The sequence below is a fragment of the Cherax quadricarinatus genome, chromosome 27, assembly GCF_038502225.1.
Source record: "Cherax quadricarinatus isolate ZL_2023a chromosome 27, ASM3850222v1, whole genome shotgun sequence".
NCBI classification, from domain to species: domain Eukaryota; kingdom Metazoa; phylum Arthropoda; class Malacostraca; order Decapoda; family Parastacidae; genus Cherax; species Cherax quadricarinatus.
Genome location: NC_091318.1, coordinates 21180943 through 21208421, shown reverse-complemented (window position 1 = coordinate 21208421; position 27479 = coordinate 21180943). Strand labels below are relative to the sequence as shown.

Here is a 27479-nt window from a genome sequence, read left to right as displayed (position 1 = left end):
TAGAAAGCCCCTTGTTATACAGAGCATTCTGGGCAAATTAGGTTAATTTTATCCCCATGATGCGATCCACACCAGTCGACTAACACCCAGGTACCTATTTTGCTGATAGGTGAACATGGACAACTGGTGTCTTAATTAAACACGCCCTAATGTTTCCACCCGTACCGGGGATCGAGCCTCGGACCTCAAAGTGTGAGCTGAGTACGCTAGCAATCGAGCTAGGGAACACCTGTATAGGCTGCTATTAAACGTTTTCTCTTAAATTGACCTGTAAGTCCTATTACTCAGTCCCTATTCATACACTGCAGAATTCAGGGACTACCAGCAATTTTTTGCTGTTGTCTCTGATGATAGAAAAACTCCAAACCCCTAAAGAATAAATGAGTCACTTTACCGTGGCTGAAACAATTCATTGGAAGCCCCGCATTCAGGAGACGAACCTTATGACAACGTTTCGCCCGTTCATGGACCATCGTGAGGTCACATTTTGTTTCTCAGTGCAGGTTTTTGGTGAGCTCCGAACACCTGTTCTTTAGTGGGAATCTTCTTAAAAGTTGAGCACTTCCAACACCTGTCCTTTTATGAGAAGCTCCTCGTAAGACGAGCACTTTGAACATCTGTTCTTGTAAGACGAGCACTTTGAACACCTGTTCTTGTCAGACGAGCATTTCGAATACTTGTTATCCTAGTAAGACTAGCACATTGAACACCTGTTCCTTCATGAGAAGCTCCTCGTAAGACAAGTACTTTGAACATCTGTTCTTGTAAGACGAGCACTTTGAACACCTGTTCTTGTCAGACGAGCATTTCGAACACTTGTTCTCCTAGTAAGACTAGCACATTGAACACCTGTTCCTTCATGAGAAGCTCCTAGTAAGATTGGCACTTCGAACACCTGTTGTTTTTTATGAAGCTGCTAGTAAGACTAGCATTTTGAACACCCGTTATTTTATGGGAAGCTTCTCGTAAGAGTAGCACTTCAAACACCTGTTTTTTTCAAAGGACACTCTTCGTAAAGCTAGCACGTTGAACACTGCTCTTTCATGAAGACCTCGTGAGACGAGCACATCGAACACATGTTCTTTCATGGAGACCTCTTCGTAAGATGAGAACTTCGAACACATGGCCTTTTTCGTGAAGCTGTTCGTAAGACTAGCACTTCGAACGCTCATTCTTTCATGGGAGACCTCTTCGTAAGATGAGAACTTCGAACACACGACCTTTTTCGTGAAGCTGTTCGTAAGACTAGCACTTCGAACGCTCATTCTTTCATGGGAGACCTCTTCGTAAGTTGAGAACTTCGAACATCATGTCTTGCCAATTGATCACTTTCGGAGCTTAATGAATGCCACCAACGGGGTTAATTGCTGTGCGATTTACGCAACAGATGTTACAAATTTATACTCTTCCCACCACCTGGAGCGAACAGAAACCCACGCCTCTGAAAGTCGTGTTTAGAGAGCTGCAGTGCCAGCTTGGTGGGTGGCACTGCAGTGCCAAACTGGAGGTGCGGTGACAAGCTCTCCAGTTAGGGTGCCAGTATTTTTTTTGTGATACCTGTCAGACAACAGCAAAACTTGCGTGAAAAAAAAATATTGAACACGGGGAAACAAGATTCTGTTTAAACTTTTCTCTCTCATACAACTTTATCATTACTGGATGAAGCTCTACAGAGAGCGAAACGTTGCCTCAGTAAAAGTTATTATGCGATGTGAGAATTTGAAATATAGCTATGGTACCGGGAATATATTTCGTAGAATAATCACTGTGGTAAATAACACACTTGTGCAAAACTTGGGTATCCATTCTGGAAACATTTTGCCAGCCAGTGGCTTCCTCAGTCCTAATGCAAAGAAACGGTGGAAGATGAGGAGTAAGAGGCATAATCAGTCCCTCAGGCTGGAGTCGACGTGTTAAGTCCATCAGTCTAGATAATAGTGCATCCAGGAACTGATTACCTCACACACCTCATCGTCCACCGTGTCTCTACATTAGGACTGAGGAAGCCACTGGCTGGCGAAACGTTTCCACAATATACTCAAGTGTTGCACAAGTGTCTTATTTATCAACCTGTTGTTTTTTTTTCTAAATTATTTATGCATAATTATCACTGTACTTCACTTCCAGAATCAATGACTGCTGAAATAATCTCCAGATTACCTATATTGTATTGTATTGTATTACAGTGCATTGTATTATAGTGTATTGTATTATAATGTATTGTATTATAGTATATTGTATCATAGTGTATTGTATTATAATGTATTGTAGTGTATTATATTATAGTGTATTGTAGTGTATTATATAATAGTGTACTGTATTATAATGTATTTTAGTGTATTGTATTATAGTATTTTGTATTATTTCAAAATTATATTATAGTGTATTGCATTATAATATATTGTGTTATAGTGTATTATATTATAGTGTATTATATTGTAGAGCATTGTATTATAGTGTATTGTATTGTAGTGTATTGTATTATAATGTATTATATTGTATTATATTGTATTATAATGTATTATAGCGTATTGTACTATAGTGTGTTGTATTATAGCAAATTGTATTATAGCGTATTGTATTATAATGTAATGCCTGAATTGTAAGTTTATGTATTATTTCCACTCACCATTTTTTTCAGCTGGGCAATTACAATTTACATATGTATGTAAATATATATATATATATATATATATATATATATATATATATATATATATATATATATATATATATATATATATATATATATACAAAACAACCACTCTGAAAGAATAGAGAAATTCCAAGCGCTTTCGTGACTACTCACATTATCAAGGAACTATGAAAGTAAAGCATCCAAGGAAGCTATATAAGGGGTCTGGCCAACACCTCACTATCAGATCCCACAACGGTTAAACACCTGACGCGCGCCGGCCCAACTGGACAGGTCCTTTGCACAACTCACCAATAAACTATTCTACCCAAGAAAATTTAAAAATTATTATTTGTTCAGCGTATTATTAAATTCTTCCCAAATTCTATTAATTGTAAATGGATCTAATTTATATAAACCAAAGGAAATATTCATATTATTGTCAAAACTGCTTTTTATGAAACAAGATTCAATTATATTCCTGTCGACCATGGACTTGCTTGATACTACTTTCTCAACTTTTTGAAAATCAATTGGATGGTTAAAATCTCTTACATGAATAAATAGAGCATTGGAATCTTGTCCAGTTCTAATGCTATATTTATGTTGTTTTAATCTTAGTTCGAGATTTTTACCAGTTTGACCGTAATAAACTTTATCGCAAATTTTACAAGGAATCTTATAGACACATCCATCAGCATTTTGGGGGGAATTCTTTATCAAAAGTTTTTTTACTGTATCAAGATTTTTGAATACAACTTTAATATTAAAAGTCTTAAGAAGAGAAAGCATATCAACCAAGTTTTCATGGTAAGGGAGAACCAACATATTTTTAGTTGAATAAGGCAGGTTGTCCCTCTTTGGATTGTAAAAAGTATTTCTAGCAACTTTAAAAGATTTATCAATTACATTTCTTGGGTATTTTAAATCATTACCTATTTCATAAATTTTGGATATTTCCTCATCTATGAACTCAGGACTACAAATTCGTAAAGCTCTCAAAAACATTGATGAGAAAACAGACAGTTTGACTCTATCTTGATGCGAGGAATAATAGTGGACATAGGAACAGTTATTTTTAGGTTTTCTGTAAATTTTAAATTTGAATTCATTATTACCCTTAATAATTAAAACATCTAGAAAAGGCAATGAGTTATTTTCTTCAAACTCAACAGTAAAGTTCATAGAATTGGCTAAGTTATTTAATTTTCCAAGGAAATGGTATATGTCTACATTTTTGGGCATAAGACACAAAATATCATCAACATATCTGAACCATTTAGCTCTATTAGGCAGGATTGTGTTAAGCAACCTTGTTTCAAAAAAATCCATGTATAGGTTACTAAGAACAGGTGAAAGAGGATTTCCCATTGCCATACCAAACTTCTGAGTGTAAAACTTATCATTAAATACAAATTTTGCATCAACAATGCAAAGTTTAATAAGTTTAATGATAGTAGGAACTGGCAATGGTAAATCATAGTTAACGAGTTCTTCAGATAAGAAACTTAATAAATCATCAACAGGAACTTTCGTAAACAAGGAAGTAACATCAAAACTAACCATGTTAAAATCATTTAAGTCAGTCAAGGAGCTTAATTTATCAACCAAGTCTATGTTGTTTTTAACATTAAAGTTAGAAATTTTGCCAACAATAGGGCTCAAAATATCAACAAGCCATTTGGATAATTTATATGAAACTGACTCTATGGAGCTAATAATTGATCTGACTGGATTCCCTGGTTTGTGTGTTTTTATTAGTCCATACATGTAAGGTAAAGATGGATTAGTGGAAGTAAATTGTTTGACTAATTCATCTTTGCCTTTCAGTAGAAGTTTTATTGTTTTATTGAAATTGCTGTTAACGGTTTCTAGGGGATTTTTCCCAAGTTTAGAATAGGTTTCAGTATCATCTAAGAGATTATTAATTTTTTCTTGGTAATCATTTTCTTTCGTAATTACTATTGCATTTATTTTGTCTGCTTTAGTAAGGCGCAAATTTTTATTGTTATTAAGTGCATCATAAGACTTAAAGAATCTCTGAGGGCAATTGGGAATGTTTGGTTTTAACATAGAGCTATATACCATTCCTTTACTAATATTAATTTCATCAGAGGATAAATCAGAAAATTTCTCAAAGTTACAAAAGGCTTTTGCAATTTCAACATTATTAAGTTTTTTTTGAAGTTGGAAAACTTAGGCCAAAACCTAGAGCAGCAGTTGTATGTTTGTCTAAAATTTCATCTGGTAAGTTAATTACAAAATTGTTACTAGCATGCTTTGTCCAATCACTATTTTCAATTAAAATGTCTAATTTTCTTTGTAGTTTGCTCTTGAGTTCATTACAAATTCTTCTGAGTTTATTATAGCAATGATCCAACATACTGTGTTTCCATTCTGATGGAATGGCCTGATTAAAAGAGTATTTTTTGTTTCTCAATATTTTGAATGCTTCCTTCTCCTGTATTTTAGTTATTTCAATATGTTTCTGTAGAATAATTCTCATAAAATCATCAAAAGGACGATTTCTCATGTCAAGGAGTCTATTGGGTAAAAGAGACTTGGGCAGAACTTGTTCATTTAAACAATTTTTTTAAAAAATTAAGTCGAATTTTTAACTTGTGGGACTTGATCAGCGCAGAAGAAAACTGTGAAACAAAAGATATATGATTAGGAAAGCTTATCGAGAACATTCTGAAGAGTCGTGTGGTATCCATTAATGCAATAAGATCACAGTAAACAGGTGATTTCAAAATATGCAAAACAACCACTCTGAAAGAATAGAGAAATTCCAAGCGCTTTCGTGACTACTCACATTATCAAGGAACTATGAAAGTAAAGCATCCAAGGAAGCTATATAAGGGGTCTGGCCAACACCTCACTATCAGATCCCACGACGGTTAAACACCTGACGCGCGCCGGCCCAACTGGACAGGTCCTTTGCACAACTCACCAACAAACTATTCTACCCAAGAAAATTTAAAAATTATTATTTGTCCAGTGTATTATTAAATTCTTCCCAAATTCTATTAATTATAAATGGATCTAATTTATATAAACCCAAGGAAATATTCATATTATTGTCAAAACTGCTTTTTATGAAACAAGATTCAATTATATTCCTGTCGACCATGGACTTGCTTGATACTACTTTCTCAACTTTTTGAAAATCAATTGGATGGTTAAAATCTCTTACATGAATAAATAGAGCATTGGAATCTTGTCCAGTTCTAATGCTATATTTATGTTGTTTTAATCTTAGTTAGAGATTTTTACCAGTTTGACCGTAATAAACTTTATCGCAAATTTTAAAAAGAATCTTATAGACACATCCATCAGCATTTTGGGGGGAATTCTAGCAACTTTAAAAGATTTATCAATTACATTTCTTTGGTATTTTAAATCATTACCTATTTCATAAAATTTTGGATATTTCCTCATCTATGAACTCAGAACTACAAATTCGTAAAGCTCTCAAAGACATTGATGAGAAAACAGACAGTTTGACTCTATCTTGATGCGAGGAATAATAGTGGACATAGGAACAGTTATTTGTAGGTTTTCTGTAAATTTTAAATTTGAATTCACTATTACCCTTAATAATTAAAACATATACAAAAGGCAATGAGTTATTTTCTTCAAACTCAACTAGATGTTTTAATTATTAAGGGTAATAATGAATTCAAATTTAAAATTTACAGAAAACCTACAAATAACTGTTCCTATGTCCACTATTATTCCTAGCATCAAGATAGAGTCAAACTGTCTGTTTTCTCATCAATGTTTTTGAAATCTTTACGAATTTGTAGTCCTGAGTTCATAGATGAGGAAATATCCAAAATTTATGAAATAGGTAATGATTTAAAATACCCAAGAAATGTAATTGATAAATCTTTTAAAGTTGCTAGAAATACTTTTTACAACCCAAAAAGGGACAACCTGCCTTATTCAACTAAAAATATGTTGGCTCTCCCTTACCATGAAAACTTGGTTGATATGCCTTCTCTTCTTAAGACTTTTAATATTAAAGTTGTATTCAAAAATCTTGATACAGTAATAAAAACTTTTGATAAAGAATTCCCCCCAAAATGCTGATGGATGTGTCTATAAGATTCCTTGTAAAATTTGCGATAAAGTTTATTATGGTCAAACTGGTAAAAATCTCGAACTAAGATTAAAACAACATAAATATAGCATTAGAACTGGACAAGATTCCAATGCTCTATTTATTCATGTAAGAGATTTTAACCATCCAATTGATTTTCAAAAAGTTGAGAAAGTAGTATCAAGCAAGTCCATGGTCGACAGGAATATAATTGAATCTTGTTTCATAAAAAGCAGTTTTGACAATAATATGAATATTTCCTTGGGTTTATATAAATTAGATCCATTTATAATTAATAGAATTTGGGAAGAATTTAGTAATACACTGGACAAATAATAATTTTTAAATTTTCTTGGGTAGAATAGTTTGTTGGTGAGTTGTGCAAAGGACCTGTCCAGTTGGGCCGGCGCGCGTCAGGTTGTGGGATCTGATAGTGAGGTGTTGGCCAGACCCCTTATATAGCTTCCTTGGATGCTTTACTTTCATAGTTCCTTGTTAATGTGAGTAGTCACGAAAGCGCTTGGAATTTCTCTATTCTTTCAGAGTGGTTGTTTTGCATATTCTGAAATCACCTGTTTACTGTGATCTTATTGCATTAATGGATACCACACGACTCTTCAGAATGTTCTCGATAAGCTTTCCTAATCATATATCTTTTGTTTCACAGTTTTCTTTTGCACTGATCAAGTCCCACAAGTTAAAAATTCAACTTATTTTTTTAAAAAATTGTTTAAATGAACAAGTTCTGCCCAAGTCTCTTTTACCCAATAGACTCCTTGACATGAGAGATCGTCCTTTTGATGATTTTATGAGAATTATTCTTCAGAAACATTGAAATAACTAAAATACAGGAGAAGGAAGCATTCAAAATATTGAGAAACAAAAAATACTCTTTTAATCAGGCCATTCCATCAGAATGGAAACACAGTATGTTGGATCATTGCTATAATAAACTCAGAAGAATTTGTAATGAGCTCAAGAGCAAACTACAAAGAAAATTAGACATTTTAATTGAAAATAGTGATTGGACAAAGCATGCTAGTAACAATTTTGTAATTAACTTATCAGATGAAATTTTAGACAAACATACAACTGCTGCTCTAGGTTTTGGCCTAAGTTTTCCAACTTCAATAAAACTTAATAATGTTGAAATTGCAAAAGCCTTTTGTAACTTTGAGAAATTTTCTGATTTATCCTCTGATGAAATTAATATTAGTAAAGGAATGGTATATAGCTCTATGTTAAAACCAAACATTCCCAATTGCCCTCAAAGATTCTTTAAGTCTTATGATACATTTAATAACAATAAAAATTTGCGCCTTACTAAAGCAGACAAAATAAATGCAATAGTAATTATGAAAGAAAATGATTACCAAGAAAAAATTTATAATCTCTTAGATGATACTGAAACCTATTCTAAACTTAGGAAAAATCCCCTAGAAACCGTTAACAGCAATTTCAATAAAACAATAAAACTTCTACTGAAAGGCAAAGATGAATTAGTCAAACAATTTACTTCCACTAATCCATCTTTACCTTACATGTATTGACTAATAAAAACACACAAACCAGGGAATCCAGTCAGACCAATTATTAGCTCCATAGGGTCAGTTTCATATAAATTATCCAAATGGCTTGTTGATATTTTGAGCCCTATTGTTGGCAAAATTTCTAACTTTAATGTTAAAAACAACATAGACTTGGTTGATAAATTAAGCTCATTGACTGACTTAAATGATTTTAACATGGTTAGTTTTGATGTTACTTCCTTGTTTACGAAAGTTCCTGTTGATGATTTATTAAGTTTCTTATCTGAAGAACTCGTTAACTATGATTTACCATTGCCAGTTCCTACTATCATTAAACTTACTAAACTTTGCATTGTTGATGCAAAATTTGTATTTAATGATAAGTTTTACACTCAGAAGTTTGGTATGGCAATGGGAAATCCTCTTTCACCTGTTCTTAGTAACCTATACATGGAATTTTTTAAAACAAGGTTGCTTAACACATTCCTCCCTAATAGAGCTCAATGGTTCAGATATGTTGATGATATTTTGTGTCTAATGCCCAAAAATGTAGATATACACCATTTCCTTGGAAAATTAAATAACTTAGCCAATTCTATGAACTTTACTGTTGAGTTTGAAGAAAATAACTCATTGCCTTTTTTAGATGTTTTAATTATTAAGGGTAATAATGAATTCAAATTTAAAATTTACAGAAAACCTACAAATAACTGTTCCTATGTCCACTATTATTCCTCGCATCAAGATAGAGTCAAACTGTCTGTTTTCTCATCAATGTTTTTGAGAGCTTTACGAACTTGTAGTCCTGAGTTCATAGATGAGGAAATATCCAAAATTTATGAAATAGGTAATGATTTAAAATACCCAAGAAATGTAATTGATAAATCTTTTAAAGTTGCTAGAAATACTTTTTACAATCCAAAAAGGGACAACCTGCCTTATTCAACTAAAAATATGTTGGTTCTCCCTTACCATGAAAACTTGGTTGATATGCTTTCTCTTCTTAAGACTTTTAATATTAAAGTTGTATTCAAAAATCTTGATACAGTAAAAAAACTTTTGATAAAGAATTCCCCCCAAAATGCTGATGGATGTGTCTATAAGATTCCTTTTAAAATTTGCGATAAAGTTTATTACGGTCAAACTGGTAAAAACTCGAACTAAGATTAAAACAACATAAATATAGCATTAGAACTGGAGAAGATTCCAATGCTCTATTTATTCATGTAAGAGATTTTAACCATCCAATTGATTTTCAAAAAGTTGAGGAAGTAGTATCAAGCAAGTCCATGGTCGACAGGAATATAATTGAATCTTGTTTCATAAAAAGCGGTTTTGACAATAATATGAATATTTCCTTTGGTTTATATAAATTAGATTCATTTATAATTAATAGAATTTGGGAAGAATTTAATAATACGCTGGACAAATAATAATTTTTAAATTTTCTTGGGTAGAATAGTTTGTTGGAGAGTTGTGCAAAGGACCTGTCCAGTTGGGCCAGCGCGCGTCAGGTGTTTAACCGTTGTGGGATCTGATAGTGTGAGCAGTCACGAAATGTGACTGATAATGTGAGCAGTCACGAAAGCGCTTGGAATTTCTCTATTCTTTCACAGTGGTTGTTTTGCATATATATGGCTTAGAAAGACATGTGAGCAAACACTAGACGGCTTTTCGGTCCTGAGACCTTGATCAGGTCCCAGGACCGAAACGTTTTCCAATAAATATGTTTTAGTGTTTGCTCAAGTGTCTTTAAAAAAGGAAATTTTGTGGGCTTTTTATTTGTTGTATATTTTGTATATGCAGTGATGTGAAATTGTCTGAATCTTTATCTCTCAATTTCAAGTCCTGTCGGTAGCGTAGCCAAGATGCCGGCGCCGTGAAACCGTTGAGTGGGAGCCAAGGCTCTTGTTGCTCTCAAAAGAGTTATTTGAGAGAACGAAATTACTCAACGATTATATCTTCTACACTAAATGTAAACACTGATGGCTTTCTCTTCTAATATTATCTGTCGTCTAAGTTATTTTTGTTTCATTGTTGCTCGGTGCCTTCTGGTGGTGATTTAACGATCTGGAGCGAGAGAATACAAAGGTATGACTGGAACAATACACACACACACAACCCGCCCACAGGGAATAAAAAATTTTGACAGCGTTTCGGTCCGAATAGTTAATGGAGGAAGACGGACCGAAACGTAGTCATTAGTTTCTTTCTCTTGTGTGCGGGTTATTTGTGAACTAGAATTACTCTTTCTTACATGGAAAGAAACACGATCACTGCCCGCTCTTCAGGTGTTGTATAGCCCCTACTGAATTACCGCTTCCCACTGAATATAATTTTAATATAATAAAAGTCATTATCAGGTAAAAACAAAAAAGTAATGTATGCGTGCATAAAGAGCAAGAATGGAATTTAATTCTCTTAAAAAGTAATTAAGAAAATTCTAAGTGCTTTGCCGAATTTTTAATCCCATTCTCAAGAAATGTCATCAAAGTGCAAGTAATTTGCAGCGAAGGGATTTAGATTCGTGGAAGTGGAGCTGCCCAGAATCAAATTTGATTACCTCCCCATTACCCAGGCGCCCCATGACTCCTACCGTTTTAGCCCTTCCCCCATGATTATAATAATTATAATAATCATCATTTCACATACAAATTCAAGATCTTAAATATGTTTAGTCTATCATAACCGAGAAACATTAGACTGTTAATGTGAATAAACTTATGTTGAAAACATTGATACTTTTACCTCTAGATGTTACAAACAATTTCTTCATAAAACAATAAAAAACATTTGAAATTCACGATTTTCGACCGGTATATTTAGCCGCGAAAACCCAAAATGCTGTATATGTGGAACTTGGTGGAATATTATTTTTTTTTTTTTTGAAAGGTTACTCAATACGTCAAGATGCCAGAGAACTGCGAAGGAGAATATGGGACTTTAATCTCCAGGAAGAGAGTGATTAATGGTTCGTATCGGCGAGAGAAGAAATCCAGGAAGGAAATGTAAGGCGTCTTTGACCTCCTCTCACATCTTGATGATGCTGCCTCGTACGTTTTTGCGAGGCTTCTCCATGCGTCTTGTAGAGGCTTCGCCATACGTCTTGTTGAGGATTCTCTATACGTCTTTTAGAGGTTTCTTTTAAGTTGTGGTGAGGCTTCTTCTTGCGTCTCGATTAGGCTTCTTTTTTTACGTATCAGATTTTTTCATAACTCAGAAAACTTCGTAAGTTTCTCTGAGGCTTCTCATACATCTCAGTTAGGCTACGTCATACGCCTCAGAGTGGTTTCTTCTTACGTCTGTGAGGCTTCTTTCGTCAGTGAGGTTTCTTACCTACGTGAAACTTCCTTAAAAGCTCAAATGATGCTTCATATATCTCAGACGCTTCAGATATCCGTGCGACTTCGTCACACTCTCTGTGAGAGGTTCCTCTAACGTTACACGGTATCAACGAGACTCTCGCTCTCTTATGGACTAAAATTTCCCACTTCGATGTTTTAGAATTTATTTCTTGAAGTATTTTGCTACCCTGCGATCAAGAAATTATTCTTAGATTCTCCCGTGTGCCTCTCTCGAATGATCAGGGGATCCTACATGTTAGTCGCTAAGACGCCACTCTTTGCTAATCCTTAAGAGGATGTTGCGGAGAGATGAGGTAGGGAGGAGAATCGGTTGGGTGTCACCTTGAAGAGTTTACACGAGCTGACTTAATTCCTTAATGAGCATAATTTAAGCCGCTGGTTGGAAAAGGAATGGCGAGGCAAAGTGAATTATGCGGTGTGTCAGATAGTGTACTCGGCTATATACGGTTGCATATAGCTCAAGTTTCCGCCCCTGCCACCCCCCCTCCTCTTCTCTGGTTGCAACTCTTGTTTACTCTCTCTTGTGCAATATTTGGGTATCTTTATTCTGGAAGAGTTTCGCTACCCAGTGGCTTCTTCAGTCCAATGCAGAGACAGGTGGAAGATGAGGAGTCGTTGGTAATCAGTCCCTCAGCCTGGAGTCGATGTGATCGATCACATCTGATTACAACCGTTTATTCGCACTCTCTTCTGACTTCGAGAGCCTTATCGTGCCTTTTCTTGAAGATATGTATGGATCCTGCATCTACCACTTCATTCTACAGGTCGTTACACTTCCTGACTAATCTAAAGCTGAAGAAATGCTTCCTAACATCCGTGTGACTCATCTGTGTTCCTGTTGCCAGTCTCTCAAACCCTCTGTCCTTATTCCCCCTATCAGTTTCTCTCAGCACTTTGTACTTTGTACGTTGTTATCAAATCACCTCTAGACCTTCTGTCCTCCAGCGTCATCAGGCTGAGTTCCCTAAACCTCTCTTCATAGAATCTTAGCTCCGGGACTAGTTTCGTTGCAAACCTCTGCACTTTCACCAGTATCTTGACTTGCTGGACCAGGTGTGGGTTCCATACTGGTGCTGCAAACTCCAATATGGGCCTGACCTACTCGGTATACAGTGTAGTGAATGCCTCCTTACTTAGATGTCTAAAAGCTAGTCTCAGATTTGCCAGAGGCGCATTTGCTGCAGCAATAATTTGAGTGACGTACGCCCCAGACTTCAACGTATACCAAGAACGTCTCAGGCTCGCTAACGTTACAGAGAGTGTGGGTTATAGGGTTAGTAACATCTATGTTATGGAGGTCGTAACCCTACGATAGTTTCACAGGATAATTTTTTCCTTAAGTAAGACGTTACATATATGGAATCTTCCTTGATACAGGGTGTTACACGTGTATGAAGGACTTGTATAACTTGTAGGTTTTGTTCTTCCTTCATGTGGCGTATTGTCACATAAAAAGGCTGAACACTCATCATGTGGAGTATTGTGACACAGCAAGTCTGAACACTCTTCATGTGGAGTATTGTGACACAGCAAGTCTGAACACTCTTCATGTGGAGTATTGTGACACAGTAAGCCTGAACACCCTTCATGTGGAGTATTGTGACACAGCAAGTCTGAACACCCTTCATGTGGAGTATTGTGACACAGCAAGTCTGAACACTCATCATGTGGAGTATTGTGACACAGCAAGTCTGAACACCCTTCATGTGGAGTATTGTGACACAGCAAGTCTGAACACCCTTCATGTGGAGTATTGTGACACAGCAAGTCTGAACACCCTTCATGTGGAGTATTGTGACACAGCAAGTCTGAACACTCATCATGTGGAGTATTGTGACACAGCAAGTCTGAACACCCTTCATGTGGAGTATTGTGACACAGCAAGTCTGAACACCCTTCATGTGGAGTATTGTGACACAGCAAGTCTGAACACCCTTCATGTGGAGTATTGTGACACAGCAAGTCTGAACACCCTTCATGTGGAGTATTGTGACACAGCAAGTCTGAACACCCTTCATGTGGAGTATTGTGACACAGCAAGTCTGAACACTCATCATGTGGAGTATTGTGACACAGCAAGTCTGAACACCCTTCATGTGGAGTATTGTGACACAGCAAGTCTGAACACTCATCATGTGGAGTATTGTGACACAGCAAGTCTGAACACCCTTCATGTGGAGTATTGTGACACAGCAAGTCTGAACACTCATCATGTGGAGTATTGTGACACAGCAAGTCTGAACACCCTTCATGTGGAGTATTGTGACACAGCAAGTCTGAACACTCATCATGTGGAGTATTGTGACACAGCAAGTCTGAACACCCTTCATGTGGAGTATTGTGACACAGCAAGTCTGAACACCCTTCATGTGGAGTATTGTGACACAGCAAGTCTGAACACCCTTCATGTGGAGTATTGTGACACAGCAAGTCTGAACACCCTTCATGTGGAGTATTGTGACACAGCAAGTCTGAACACCCTTCATGTGGAGTATTGTGACACAGCAAGTCTGAACACACGAAGCCCATCGTGTTAATCCGACATTCAATAATTTTCATGGTGTGGATGTGACCCGGACTCGAAAATCTTACGACGTTTTCTCACATAAAGTTTCCAGCAAATTTCTTGTTTTCCGTTATTTAGGTTAGGCTATATTATAATCTATCAATTAAAATTACCCACTTATAATATACCACTATGGCAACGAGCGAAATGCAAAATAAAGGCCATAAAAAGTTGAAAAGCACGAGGAGTCGAGATGAACCCTCCGGGGCGCTGGAAAATGCTGTCAGATAATCACTATTTATGGCTCGCCAACAGTCACCCATTTGACTGTTTCAGCATCTTCGAAATGCTGACTGTTGTCAAGAGGATGAGGCTGTGTGGCTGGTTGTAAGAGGATCACGATCTGAATCAAGGAGAGCTGGAGTGAAGAGCTTCACCCAGGTACACCTCAGTGGTCCAGATGTATTGCCGAGGCTACCAATTTTTTTTTTCTCTCTTGCTGTAAATTTCCTATTTATTTTTGTCGGCTCTGTGAAATAGCTAATCTTCTTACCTACTAGCCAGTATAGCTCACTCCTAACCAATCTTCCTCCTAGCCAATATATCTAACTTTTAACCAATCTTTCTCCCTCCAACCAATATAGCTCGCTCTTAGCCAGTCTTTACCTACTAGCTACTATTTCTTCCTACTTCTCCTTTTAACTCCTAATCAATCTCTCTTCCTTCCAATCAATTTTTCCCCTTCTAACCATTATTTCTCCCTTCTAACCATTATTTCTCCCTTCTAACCATTATTACTCCCTTCTAACCATTGTTTCTCCCTTCTAACCATTGTTTCCCTCTTCTAACCATTGTTTCTCACTTGTAAGCAATCTTTCTCACTGGTAATGACTCTTGCTCCGCCAGGGTGGAAGGAGCAGACTGACTGGAGTGAGAGTGAGAGAGCTGGACCCCCCAGGAGGGGCCCTCACCTCCTGCCAGGCCTGCCAACCAATGTGTCCGTCACCGCGGGACGGTTGGCCACCCTGCCATGCAGGGTTGCCAACTTAAAGGGAAGATCAGTGAGTAGCCTTATTTCTTGCTTTTCAAAGTTAAAGGAACTACAGAACTGTGAAAATTATTGATTATTAATGGAATTCATGTTAGTTGTTTTTAATTTATGTATTGTATTTATGAAGTAAATTCTTGTGTGTGTGTGTGTGTGTGTGTGTGTGTGTGTGTGTGTGTGTGTGTACTCACCTATTTGGACTCACCTATTTGTGGTTGCAGGGGTCGAGTCACAGCTCCTGGCCCCGCCTCTTCGCTGATTGCTACTAGGTCCTCTCTCTCCCTGCCCCATGAGCTCTATCATACCTCGCCTTAAAACTATGTATGGTTCCTGCCTCCACCACATCACTTTCTAGGCTATTCCATGGCCTGACTACTCTATGACTGAAGAAATACTTCCTAACATCCCTTTGATTCATCTGAGTCTTCAACTTCCAATTGTGACCTCTTGTGTCTGTGTCCCATCTCTGGAACATCCCGTCTTTGTCCACCTCGTCTATTCCGCGCAGTATTTTATACGTCGTTATCATGTCTCCCCTGACCCTCCTGGCCTCCAGTGTCGTCAGGCCGATTTCCCTCAACCTTTCTTCGTAGGACAATCCCCGTAGCTCTGGGACTAGTCTGGTTGCAAACCTTTGCACTTTCTCTAATTTCTTGACGTGCTTGACTAGGTGTGGATTCCAAACTGGTGCTGCATACTCCAGTATGGGCCTGACGTAGATGGTGTACAGAGTCTTAAACGAATCCTTACTGAGGTATCGGAACGCTATCCGTAGGTTTGCCAGGCGCCCGTATGCTGCAGCAGTTATCTGATTGATGTGCGCCTCAGGAGATATGCTCGGTGTTATACTCACCCCCAGATCTTTTTCCTTGAGTGAGGTTTGCAGTCTTTGGCCATCTAAACTATATTGTGTCTGCGGTCTTCTTTGCCCTTCCCCAATCTTCATGACTTTGTATTTGGCAGGGTTAAATTCAAGGAGCCAGTTGCTGGACCAGGCTTGTAGCCTGTCCAGATCTCTTTGTAGTCCTGCCTGATCCTCGTCCGATTCGATTCTTCTCATTAACTTCACATCGTCTGCAAACAAGGACACTTCTGAGTCTATCCCTTCCGTTATGTCGTTCACGTATACCAAGAACAGCACAGGTCCTAGGACTGACCCCTGTGGAACCCCGCTTGTCACAGGCGCCCACTCTGACACCTCGTCGCGTACCATGACTCGTTGTTGTCTCCCTGTCAGATATTCTCTGATCCATTGCAGTGCCTTTCCTGTTATGTGTGCCTGGTCCTCTAGCTTTTGCAGTAACCTCTTGTGAGGAACTGTGTCGAAAGCCTTCTTGCAGTCCAAAAATACGCAGTCGATCCATCCCTCTCTCTCTTGTCTTACTTCTGTCACCTTGTCATAAAACTCTAGTAGGTTTGTGACACAGGATTTTCCTTCCCTGAAACCGTGCTGGTTGTCAATTATACACTTGTTTCTTTCCAGGTGCCCCACCACTCTCCTCCTGATGATCTTCTCCATGACCTTGCATACTATACACGTTAGTGATACAGGTCTGTAGTTTAGTGCCTCATGTCTGTCTCCCTTTTTAAAAATTGGGACTACATTTGCCATTTTCCATACCTCAGGGAGTTGCCCAGTTTCAAATGATGTGTTGAAGATCTTTGTTAATGGCTCACACAATATCTCTGCTCCCTCTTTAAGGACCCATGGAGAGATGTTGTCTGGTCCCACCGCCTTTGAGGTGTCAAGTTCGCATAGCAGCTTCTTCACCTCCTCCTTGGTTATATGTACCTCATCCAGCACTTGCTGGTGTGCCCCCCTGTTCTGATTTCTTGGAGTCCTACTGGTTTCCACTGTAAATACCTCTTTAAATCTTGTGTTGAGCTCCTGACATACCTCTCGGTCATTTCTTGTGAATTCCCCATCACCCCTCCTCAGTCTGATTACCTGGTCCTTGACTGTTGTTTTCCTCCTGATGTGGCTGTACAACAGCTTCGGGTCAGTCTTTACTTTTGATGCTATGTCATTTTCATATTGTCTCTGAGCCTCCCTTCTTATCTGTGCATATTCGTTTCTGGCTCTTCGGCTGATTTCTTTATTTTCCTGAGTTCTCTGTCTTCTGTACCTTTTCCATTCTCTAGTACACCTAGTTTTTGCCTCCCTACACCTTTGGGTGAACCAAGGACTCGTTCTGTTCTTCCCATTATTTCTGTTTCCCTTGGGAACAAACCTCTCCTCTGCCTCCTTGCATTTTGTTGCTACATAGTCCATCATTTCTTGTACTGGTTTTCCTGTCAGTTCCCTCTCCCACTGAATGTCTTGAAGGAAGTTCCTCATGCCTGAGTAGTTCCCCCTTTTGTAGTTTGGTTTTTCCCAGCCTATTCCTGCTACTCTCTCCACTTGGAGCTCAACTATGTAGTCGAAGCACAGAACCACATGATCTCTAGCTCCCAGGGGCCTTTCATACATGATACCCTCGATGTCCGAACTACTCATGGTGAATACAAGGTCCAACCTTGCTGGTTCATCCTCTCCTCTCTCTCTGGTAGTGTCTCTAACATGTTGATGCATGAGGTTCTCCAGTACCACATCCATCATCTTGGCTCTCCATGTTTCGGGACCCCCATGGGGCTCCAGGTTTTCCCAGTCAATCTCCTTGTGATTGAAATCACCCATAACTAGCAACTTTGCTCCCCCCATGTGTGCTCTCCTGGCCACCTCGGCTAGTGTGTTGATCATTGCTCTGTTGCTCTCATCGTATTCTTCTCTTGGCCTCCTGCAGTTCTGTGTGTGTGTGTGTGTGTGTGTGTGTGTGTGTGTGTGTGTGTGTGTGTGTGTGTGTGTGTGTGTGTGTGTGTGTGTGTGCGTGTGTGTGTTTAGTATCACCATTGAGATGAATACCCCCACTGTGATTCATACATTCGTCTGTGTCAGGTACGAAAAAGAAGTGGGGGGGTCGAGTATAATGCCCAGAGCTGGAGAACATTTCACCGTGGATGTCTCTGATTTAATTATGTTCACTGTTGTTCCTAATGGTTACATATTTGAACATCCATGTGTTCATTCTTCCAGTTATTGCAAGTATTTTCTGAGCTATTTCACTATCATCTCATTTGTCGAGGACTTTTAAGAAGTAAATGAAAAGTGGAGAGGAGAGAAGGATGAGAGAGAACAGAGGAAAGGACGATGAGGAATGAAAGAGAAGTGGAAAGTGAGGAAGAAGATAGAAGAGTAAACAAGGTGAGGAAGAAGAGAGGAGAGGGTGTGGAAGAGAAAAGGGTGAGAAAGATGACAGAAAAGGCTGAAGAGGTGAGGAGACGAAAGGATGAAAAAGAGGGTGAGGAAGAAGACAGTGAGGAAGAAGAGAGTGAGGAAGAAGAGAGTGAGGGAGAACAAGATGAAGAAGAAGAGAGTGAGGAAGAAGAGAGTGAGGGAGAACAAGATGAGGAAGAAGAGAGTGAGGAAGAACAAGATGAGGAAGAAGAGAGTGAGGAAGAAATAAGGTCTTTTTGCTTTGTTGAGAAACATGTCTAGTGAGTCAGCCTTAAGAAGCTGTATATCATCCATTAGTACCATACGACGTTTTCTAATAAAGAGACGCTCTCTCTCTCTCTCTCTCTCTCTCTCTCTCTCTCTCTCTCTCTCTCTCTCTCTCTCTCTCTCTCTCTCTCTCTCTCTCTCTCTCTCTCTCCTGTAGATGTCAGCTATTGCACTGAACTGAAAAGTCGAGTGGTTCCTGGTGGAAAAGGGGATTGGATACAAAATCCAGCGGATATTCGAAGAGTAAACATTCATCCAGCAGCTTGTCAGAGGAAGCTGACTTGTCCATAAACACCGTCAAGGCTGAGTAAAGGGGAGAGGTACTCCGCCCTGTACCACACCTTGTCAACAATACACACAGTCATAGCAGACAGACACTCCACCGTTTACTATACCGTCCTCAGAGGAAGATACAAGGCCTTGTACGTAAACAACACACCCAATGCGTGTCGTGGCATCATATTGTGAAGACTTTTCGTCTACCGGCAACTTCATCAGTGGATAAAGTCCGTGTGTGTCATATTTACTGTCGATATACCCTACCATTGCATTAGTATTCACGGTCTTGGGAAGAACATTCATGATCTTAGGAGGATGATGTACAGGCTTGGATGGAAGATGCACGATCTTATTAGGAAGGTAGTAGTCTGGGGAGAAAGATGCGCTGCTCTCTACTACAGTCTTACAGGGATAAAAGATGCTGGTTCGCCACGTAATTCTCAATTTTTAAAAGAATGCTACATTGCCCTGTCTTTCTTAGTCATCAGTGAAAATGTCATCGACCCATCCAACTGAGTCTTCAGAGGAAGTTACATTTTCCAAATCTGATTCATTCTTCAAAGGAAGTTATATTTTCCTGCCATACTGATTCTTCAGAGGAAGTTACATTTTCCTGTCCTACTCATTCTTCAGAGGAAGTTACTTCGTCCTGTCTTTCTCAGTCATTAGAGGAACTTAACTTTTTTCTTGTCCATCTCAGCCTTCAGAGAAAGTTACTTTTCCCCGTCCTTCCCAATCTTCAGAGAAAGTTCACACAGTCCTTCCCAGTCTTCAGCGACAGGGGTAAAGAGGTGACTGTAGGATGCTCGTTGCATTGACTTATAAATGCTCTCAGAGTGAGTATTATACCTCTTGTTGAGGACCAGGGAAGGCGAATTGTTGGAGGATGTGAACCACAAAACCTTCTTGACCTACCGCGGCAGCCACAAAATATTTCACGAGAGCGAGAGGGAGAGAAGAGATGATGGAAAGAGAGATGGTAGAGGACGAAAATGTGTACTAACCTGTTCCTGAAAATGTTGAGACGGAGTAAACAGAACTGATAATTACTTGAGGATAATTCCCGCAGTGGTGGCGTCTAGGAGAAGCTCTTTAGTGGTATAGCGTCCCTCTCCTCAGATCTATGTTGCATCTTCTCTCGTTGACTACTGCAGTAATGGCGTCTGGGTGAAGTTTCTTAGGGGCCCCAGTCTTCTTCTCACTGCTGTCTGGCACCTTTCTGTTAGTTTGTGTGACCGTCTTCTGTATGTGGACTTTCCATCGCTGCTAACACTGATTTTACTGTTAGGTCTCAATATGACTTATTGCTTTTTGGCATTTCTCTCATTGATTTTCAGTGTGTTTTCATTCAAATTCAAATCATATATGTTGAGTCATTTTAAACACCTAAAAACACTGAGTTCTTGTTTGTTGTTCCATGCGCATTCATATTTTAACAATTGTTTGTTTTCCAAGCAATGCCTGGATCACACCTCTTCCCTCCTTCTACAACTTGAATTCACGATATTTTGCTGTTATTTTATAATCTTCTCTGTGATCACCTTTTTGCGGTTGATTGTATTGGCGATCTGTTCTCTTAAATCAAACACATTTCTGCCAATGTGTGTGTGTGTGTGTGTGTGTGTGTGTGTGTGTGTGTGTGTGTGTGTGGTGGGGAGTGGACCTTTATTCGAATGGTGTATTCAAGTTGTAGCTTCTTGAACTCTATTATACCTCTTCTTGAAGCTGTGTATGAAGCGAGCCTTTGCTACCCCTTTCATTCAGCTCGTTGCCACACTGAAGAAATATTTCAGTATTTTTTCCTGTGACGTATTCGAGTGTTCAGCCTCAATCTACGTACCAGGGTTCTCCACTCTTGTATGTCAGTCTCCGCCTCTCTGCACTCTCTCGGTGTTCTGAATATTAAGCAAGTTGTGATCTTGCTTTCTTTGACCCTTCGTTCTTCAAGCTTTTCCTCGTTCTTCCTGTCCTTTACTTCTAGGGGACTAAACTGCTCGCAAGCCTTCGGAAATGCTGGAATTTTAGCTTCTTCTTAACTAGGTCGTACACTGGTGCTGCGTACTCTAGGCTATACCCGAAAGGCTTTAGATCCTTTTGAACAACTCTTAAATTAAAAAAAAACTGTGTATTAAAATTACATACGCACAAACATACATACACACACGTATATATATTGAGAATATTGCTGTATTAGAATTTTATGACCACTCTGCACTATTCCTTTTGCGAGCATTTAGGTAGAAGAGGCTGGACTAATGAGATACTAGGGATACCTGTCTTGGATTCCGTAGCTACCGAAGTACATCTAATTATACGTATTATTGTTACCGACTTTTGTGACACAGTAGTGACCGAGTGTATAACATGCAGCTCTCTCTCTCTCTCTCTCTCTCTCTCTCTCTCTTTCTCTCTCTCTCTCTCTCTCTCTCGTTCTAGACATGAATTTCGTACCCAGCAGAAAACCTCGATATACACCAGTTGGTCTCCAGTTTTCCATATTTCTTATTTACTTTCATGTACTTCCATGTACTCTGCCTCAGCTCCTGGCTCTCCCCCTCCCCGCTCGTTCCCTTGTATATGTAAAGCTGGGAAATGCTTTGATGAAACGCCAACAAAACCTTTCAGAGGCACAACAAACTGTGTCACGTTCCCTACCATGGATATGAGCTTTGTGTCCTTGTTCATGGTGTAAAAAAAAAATAGTTGGGGGTAAAAACTCAAGAGACCGGAGGATTTTGGAAACCTTTGGAGAGTGATACACTCTCTCTTTTTTTTTGGGGGGGAGGGGAAGTTGAAAATTTCTGAGTCGTTTGGAAAAACGAAAAAGGGACGGAAATATGTAAGTGTAGCGTCTTTGAGTTAATTGGATTTTTATTGTTTTTAAGTGTGCCTTTTTTTTGGAGTAAATAAGAAAGTGTATAATTTTTCACTGTTAAGGGGATAATTGTGTTTATTTTTTCACTGAAGTTGAAAATATCTGGGAAACATTATGTGATTTTTATCACTGATAATGGTATTAAATACCTATAAACACAAGAACATGTGATAAATGGTTTAGAAATCCGACAAGTAGAAGAATGAGACACTTGTATTGGACTGAGGAAGCCACTATGTAGCTTCATCAGTCCAATACAAAAAAGAACGGTAGAAAAAGAGCAGGAGTTTGAGGTAATCAGTCCCTAAACCTGGAATCTATGTGTACTTTCTGTATATTCTTCAAGACTGAGGGATTTAACACAGATTCCAGACTGAGGGACTGATTACCTCAAATTCCTACTCGTGTTGGACTGAAGAAGCCAATGGCTGGCGAAACGTTTCCTCAGTGAAGATTCCCAGATGTTGCACAAGTGTCTCATTCTTCAACACAAGAACATAAGGAAGGTGGAGCACTGTAGTAGTCCTACTGATCCATGCTAGGCAAGTCTAACTTAAACCCACCTACGTCCACTCATGCACTTAGAACATAAGAGCTTAAGAAAGAAGGAGCACTGCAGCAGGCCTACTAGCCCATGCGAGGCAGGTCCATGTCAACCCCCGGCTTAGACCAGTGACCCACCTAGTCAGGTCACATCCACTTATGGAAGTGGCACGGCATCAGATCCACTACCACAAGCTAGTCAGGTCCAGCTCCCACCCGCCCACACCCACTCATAAGAACATAAGAATATAATACAAAAAGGAACACTGCAGCAGGCCCACTGGCCCATGCGAGGCAGGCCCAAGTCCCCACACCGACCCAAGCCAATGCCCCAACCTAGTCAGGTCAGTTCACATTCACTTAAGGAAGGAGCACGGCATCTGACCTAGTAGCACAAGCTAGTCAGGTCCAACTCGCACTCTCCTAAACCCACTCATGCATTAATCTAACCTTTTTTTAAAATTATACAACGTCTTAACTTCTATGACGGTACTCGGGAGTTTGTTCCACTCATCCACAACTCTATTACCAACCCAGTACTTTCATATATCCTTCCTGAATCGGAACTTTTCCAATTTAAATCCATTGTTGCAAGTCCTGTCTAGGCTACATATTTTTAGCACGCTATTTACATCCCCTTTGTTTATTCTTGTTTTCCATTTATACACCTCAATCATATCGCCCCCTCATTCTACGCCTTTCTAAAGAATGCAGATTCAGGGCCCCCAGTCTATCCTCATAGGGAAGATTTCTGATACATGGGATCAACTTTGTCATCCTCCTCTGTAAGTTTTCCAGAGCATTTATATCCTTTCTGTAATACGGTGACCAGAACTGTGCAGCATAGTCTAAATGAGGCCTAACCAAGGATATATATACTTGTTTAACCTTGTGATGTTGATGTCTTACATGCGCAAGATTCTCGAAATTTTTTACTCGTAAAAATATTTATATTATTTCAATAATATAAATGTGAAAGGGAGAGAGAGAGAGAGAGAGAGAGAGAGAGAGAGAGAGAGAGAGAGAGAGAGAGAGAGAGAGAGAGAGAGAGAGAGATGAAATTGCTGGCCCAACCTCATTCTGTTCGCTATTTGTATGTCTCTTAACAATAAAAAGTCTTTTAAATGAGATGACGTTGGGTTAAGCTTTTAGCTTGTAAATAAAGTTAGGAATCCTTACCTAACCTTGTAAAACCCTGTGAGGGAGGGAGGGAGAGAGAGATACCTCATCATAAAATAATCAACAGAGCGTCAAGAATGACTTATTCCAGTACATGTGTCGTCTCTTGGCAGGTGTCGTGGATCAGACAGGAGGACCTGAAGGTGCTGGCTACAGACGAAGTCATCTTCACCTCTGACGAACGCCTAAAGGTAAGTCAATGGTGTTATTTTTTACCGCTGACGAACACCTAACAAACAGACAACAACGGCGTCTTCATCACTGACAGACGCCTGAAGGTAATTCGACCGTTGATAGGTTATATAACAATGGATTATTACTTATATTTCACTTAACTCCCATACATTAAACTCGAGTCATGTAGAAGTGATGTATTAACAAGAATTTACGAAATAAAGCCATTTAAATTTAACATCCTTTGTTTTCTAACGCTATAATGCGGACAAGTTACATTATAATTGGGGACAAGTAACACTATAATGGGGACAAGTAGCACTAGAATGAGGGACAAGTAACACTATAATGGGGACAAGTAACGCTAGAATGGGGGACAAGTAACACTATAATTGGGGACAAGTAGCACTATAATGGGGGACAAGTAGCACTGTAATGGGGACAAGTAACGCTAGAATGGGGGACAAGTAACACTATAATGGGGAACAAGTAACACTATAACGGGGGCAACACTATAATGGGGACAAGTAACACTATAATGAGGAATAAGTAACACCATAATGGGAAGCGGTGAATCTGCTTCCAGTATGTTACAGACTGGCAGCTTCTAGGACCTTTCCACTCACATAACTTTTCCCATAGCTTTCATAATTTCTTGATGAGTGCTTGGAGAATCTAAATAGTCAATATTCCTACTAACTAGTGATTGGCAACCACCCTCTTTCAGGTCCAGAACGACACTGCTTCAATTCCAGCTCCTCACTTTCCCTGAAAAGCAACCAGGACCTTGTGATTGGTTACTCATGGATGATGAGAGCTACTCTGTTGGTCAGAGGCAGTGTCAACAATTTCCCGTGCCTCTCGGAAAGGCTCTAATTACGCTAATGAAAAGTTACCTGCTCGGCACCCGTATAAATTCCGACTATAAAATTGCGCAGACTTACAACAAATGACCCCATTACGACACCAGTTTACACATTTTAACAGCTGTTGACGGACTTATGGATTTCGGGCATCTGCGTCACACTGACGGGTGTAGAATTATTTTTTTTCATAACAGTTTTTTAATATATCAAGTAAATATTTCATTCCTGAGTAAGTGAAACCAATTATTTTAATAATAAGTCCAGCAGTTATTTTAATAATGCTGAGGTAAGTCCAGCAGGTATTTTAATAATCCTGAGGTAAGTCTAGCAGGTATTTTAATAATCCTGAGGTAAGTCCAGCAGGTATTTTAATAATGCTGAGGTAAGTCCAGCAGGTATTTTAATAATGCTGAGGTAAGTCTAGCAGGTATTTTAATAATCCTGAGGTAAGTCTAGCAGGTATTTTAATAATCCTGAGGTAAGTCCAGCAGGTATTTTAATAGCGCTGAGGTAAGTCCAGCAGGTATTTTAATAATGCTGAGGTAAGTCCAGCAGGTATTTTAATAATCCTGAGGTAAGTCCAGCAGGCATTTTAATAATCCTGAGGTAAGTCCAGCAGGTATTTTAATAATCCTGATGTAAGTCCAGCAGGTATTTTAATAACTCTGAGGTAAGTCCAGCAGGTATTTTAATAATCCTGAGGTAAGTCCAGCAGGTATTTTACTAATCCTGAGGTAAGTCCAGCAGGTATTTTAATAACGCTGAGGTAAGTCCAGCAGGTATTTTAATAATCCTGAGGTAAGTCCAGCAGGCATTTTAATAATCCTGAGGTAAGTCCAGCAGGTATTTTAATAATCCTGAGGTAAGTCCAGCAGGTATTTTAATAATCCTGAGGTAAGTCCAGCAGGTATTTTAATAACGCTGAGGTAAGTCCAGCAGGTATTTTAATAATCCTGAGGTAAGTCCAGCAGGTATTTTAATAATCCTGAGGTAAGTCCAGCAGGTATTTTAATAATCCTGAGGTAAGCCCAGCAGGTATTTTAATAATTCTGAGGTAAGTCCAGCAGGTATTTTAATAATCCTGAGGTAAGTCCAACAGGTATTTTAATAACGCTGAGGTAAGTCCAGCAGGTATTTTAATAATCCTGAGGTAAGTCCAGCAGGTATTTTAATAATCCTGAGGTAAATCCAGCAGGTATTTTAATAACGCTGAGGTAAGTCCAGCAGGTATTTTAATAATCCTGAGGTAAGTCCAGCAGGTATTTTACTAATCCTGAGAAAAGTCCAGCAGGTATTTTAATAACGCTGAGGTAAGTCCAGAAGGTATTTTAATAATCCTGAGGTAAGTCCAGCAGGTATTTTAATAACGCTGAGGTAAGTCCAGCAGGTATTTTAATAATCCTGAGGTAAGTCCAGCAGGTATTTTACTAATCCTGAGGTAAGTCCAGCAGGTATTTTAATAACGCTGAGGTAAGTCCAGCAGGTATTTTAATAATCCTGAGGTACCTGGAGGTTATCTGGAGGTTATTCCGGGGATCAACGCCCCCGCGGTCCGGTCCATGACCAGGCCTCCCGATGGATCAGGGCCTGATCAACTAGGCTGTTACTGCTGGCCGCACGCAGTCCAACGTACGAGCCACAGCCCGGCTGATCCGGCACTGACTTTAGGTATCTGTCCAGCTCTCTCTTGAAGGCAGCCAGGGGCTTATTGGCAATTCTCCTAATGCTTGATGGGAGGCTGTTGAACAGTTTTGGGCCCCGGACACTTATGGTGTTTTCTCTTAGTGTACCAATGGCGCCCCTACTTTTTATTGGGGGCATTTTGCATCGCCTGCCCAGTCTTTTACTTTCGTAGGGAGTGATTTCTGTGTGCAGATTTGGGACCATTCCTTCCAAGATTTTCCAAGTGTAGATTATGATATATCTCTCCCTCCTGCATTCCAACGAGTACAAGTCAAGTGCTTCCAAGCGTTCCCAGTAGTTAAGGTGCTTGACAGAACTTATACGTGCAGTAAAGAATCTCTGTACACTCTCTAGATCTGCGATTTCACCTGCTTTGAATGGAGATGTTAATGTACAGCAGTATTCCAGCCTAGAGAGAACAAGTGATTTGAAAAGGATCATCATTGGCTTGGCATCTCTCGTTTTGAAAGTTCTCATTATCCATCCTATCATTTTCTTTGCACGTGCGATCGTGGCACTGTTGTGATCCTTGAAAGTGAGATCCTCAGACATTACTACTCCCAGGTCCCTTACATTATTTTTCCGCTCTATTGTATGGCCGGAGTCAGTAGTATACTCTGTTCTAGTTATTATCTCCTCCAGTTTTCCATAACGGAGTAGTTGGAATTTGTCCTCATTGAACATCATATTGTTTACCGTTGCCCACTGGAAAACTTTGTTTATATCTTCTTGGAGGTTAACCGCGTCCTCAGCAGATGACAGCCTCATGCAGATCCTAGTATCATCCGCAAAGGATGATACGGTGCTGTGGTGTATATCTCTGTCTATGTCTGATATGAGGATAAGGAATAAGATGGGGGCGAGTACTGTGCCTTGTGGGACAGAGCTCTTCACTATGGCAGCCTCCGATTTAGTAAGTCCAGCAGGCATTTTAATAATCCTGAGGTAAGTCCAGCAGGTATTTTAATAATCCTGAGGTAAGTCCAGCAGGTATTTTAATAATCCTGAGGTAAGTCCAGCAGGCATTTTAATAATCCTGAGGTAAGTCCAGCAGGTATTTTACTAATCCTGAGGTAGGTCAAGCTAAAAGCAAATAATCTGACAGTATCTTTCTTACAAGTTTCAGAATTAAGCTTTAAAAGTGGAAGAAA

The 27479-nt window shown here is 39.1% G+C and overlaps 1 protein-coding gene across 2 annotated transcripts in view; it reads left to right on the top strand.

The window, feature by feature from the left end:
• The window catches only part of LOC128691031 (zwei Ig domain protein zig-8-like), a 348642-nt gene that overhangs the window by 155167 nt on the left and 165996 nt on the right, over positions 1-27479 (top strand). For both annotated transcript variants that reach the window (XM_070089104.1, XM_070089103.1), the window contains 2 exons: positions 15047-15201; positions 23719-23796. In XM_070089104.1, the coding sequence (XP_069945205.1) occupies positions 15047-15201; positions 23719-23796 (233 nt within the window). The remainder of the gene's footprint in view (positions 1-15046; positions 15202-23718; positions 23797-27479) is intronic.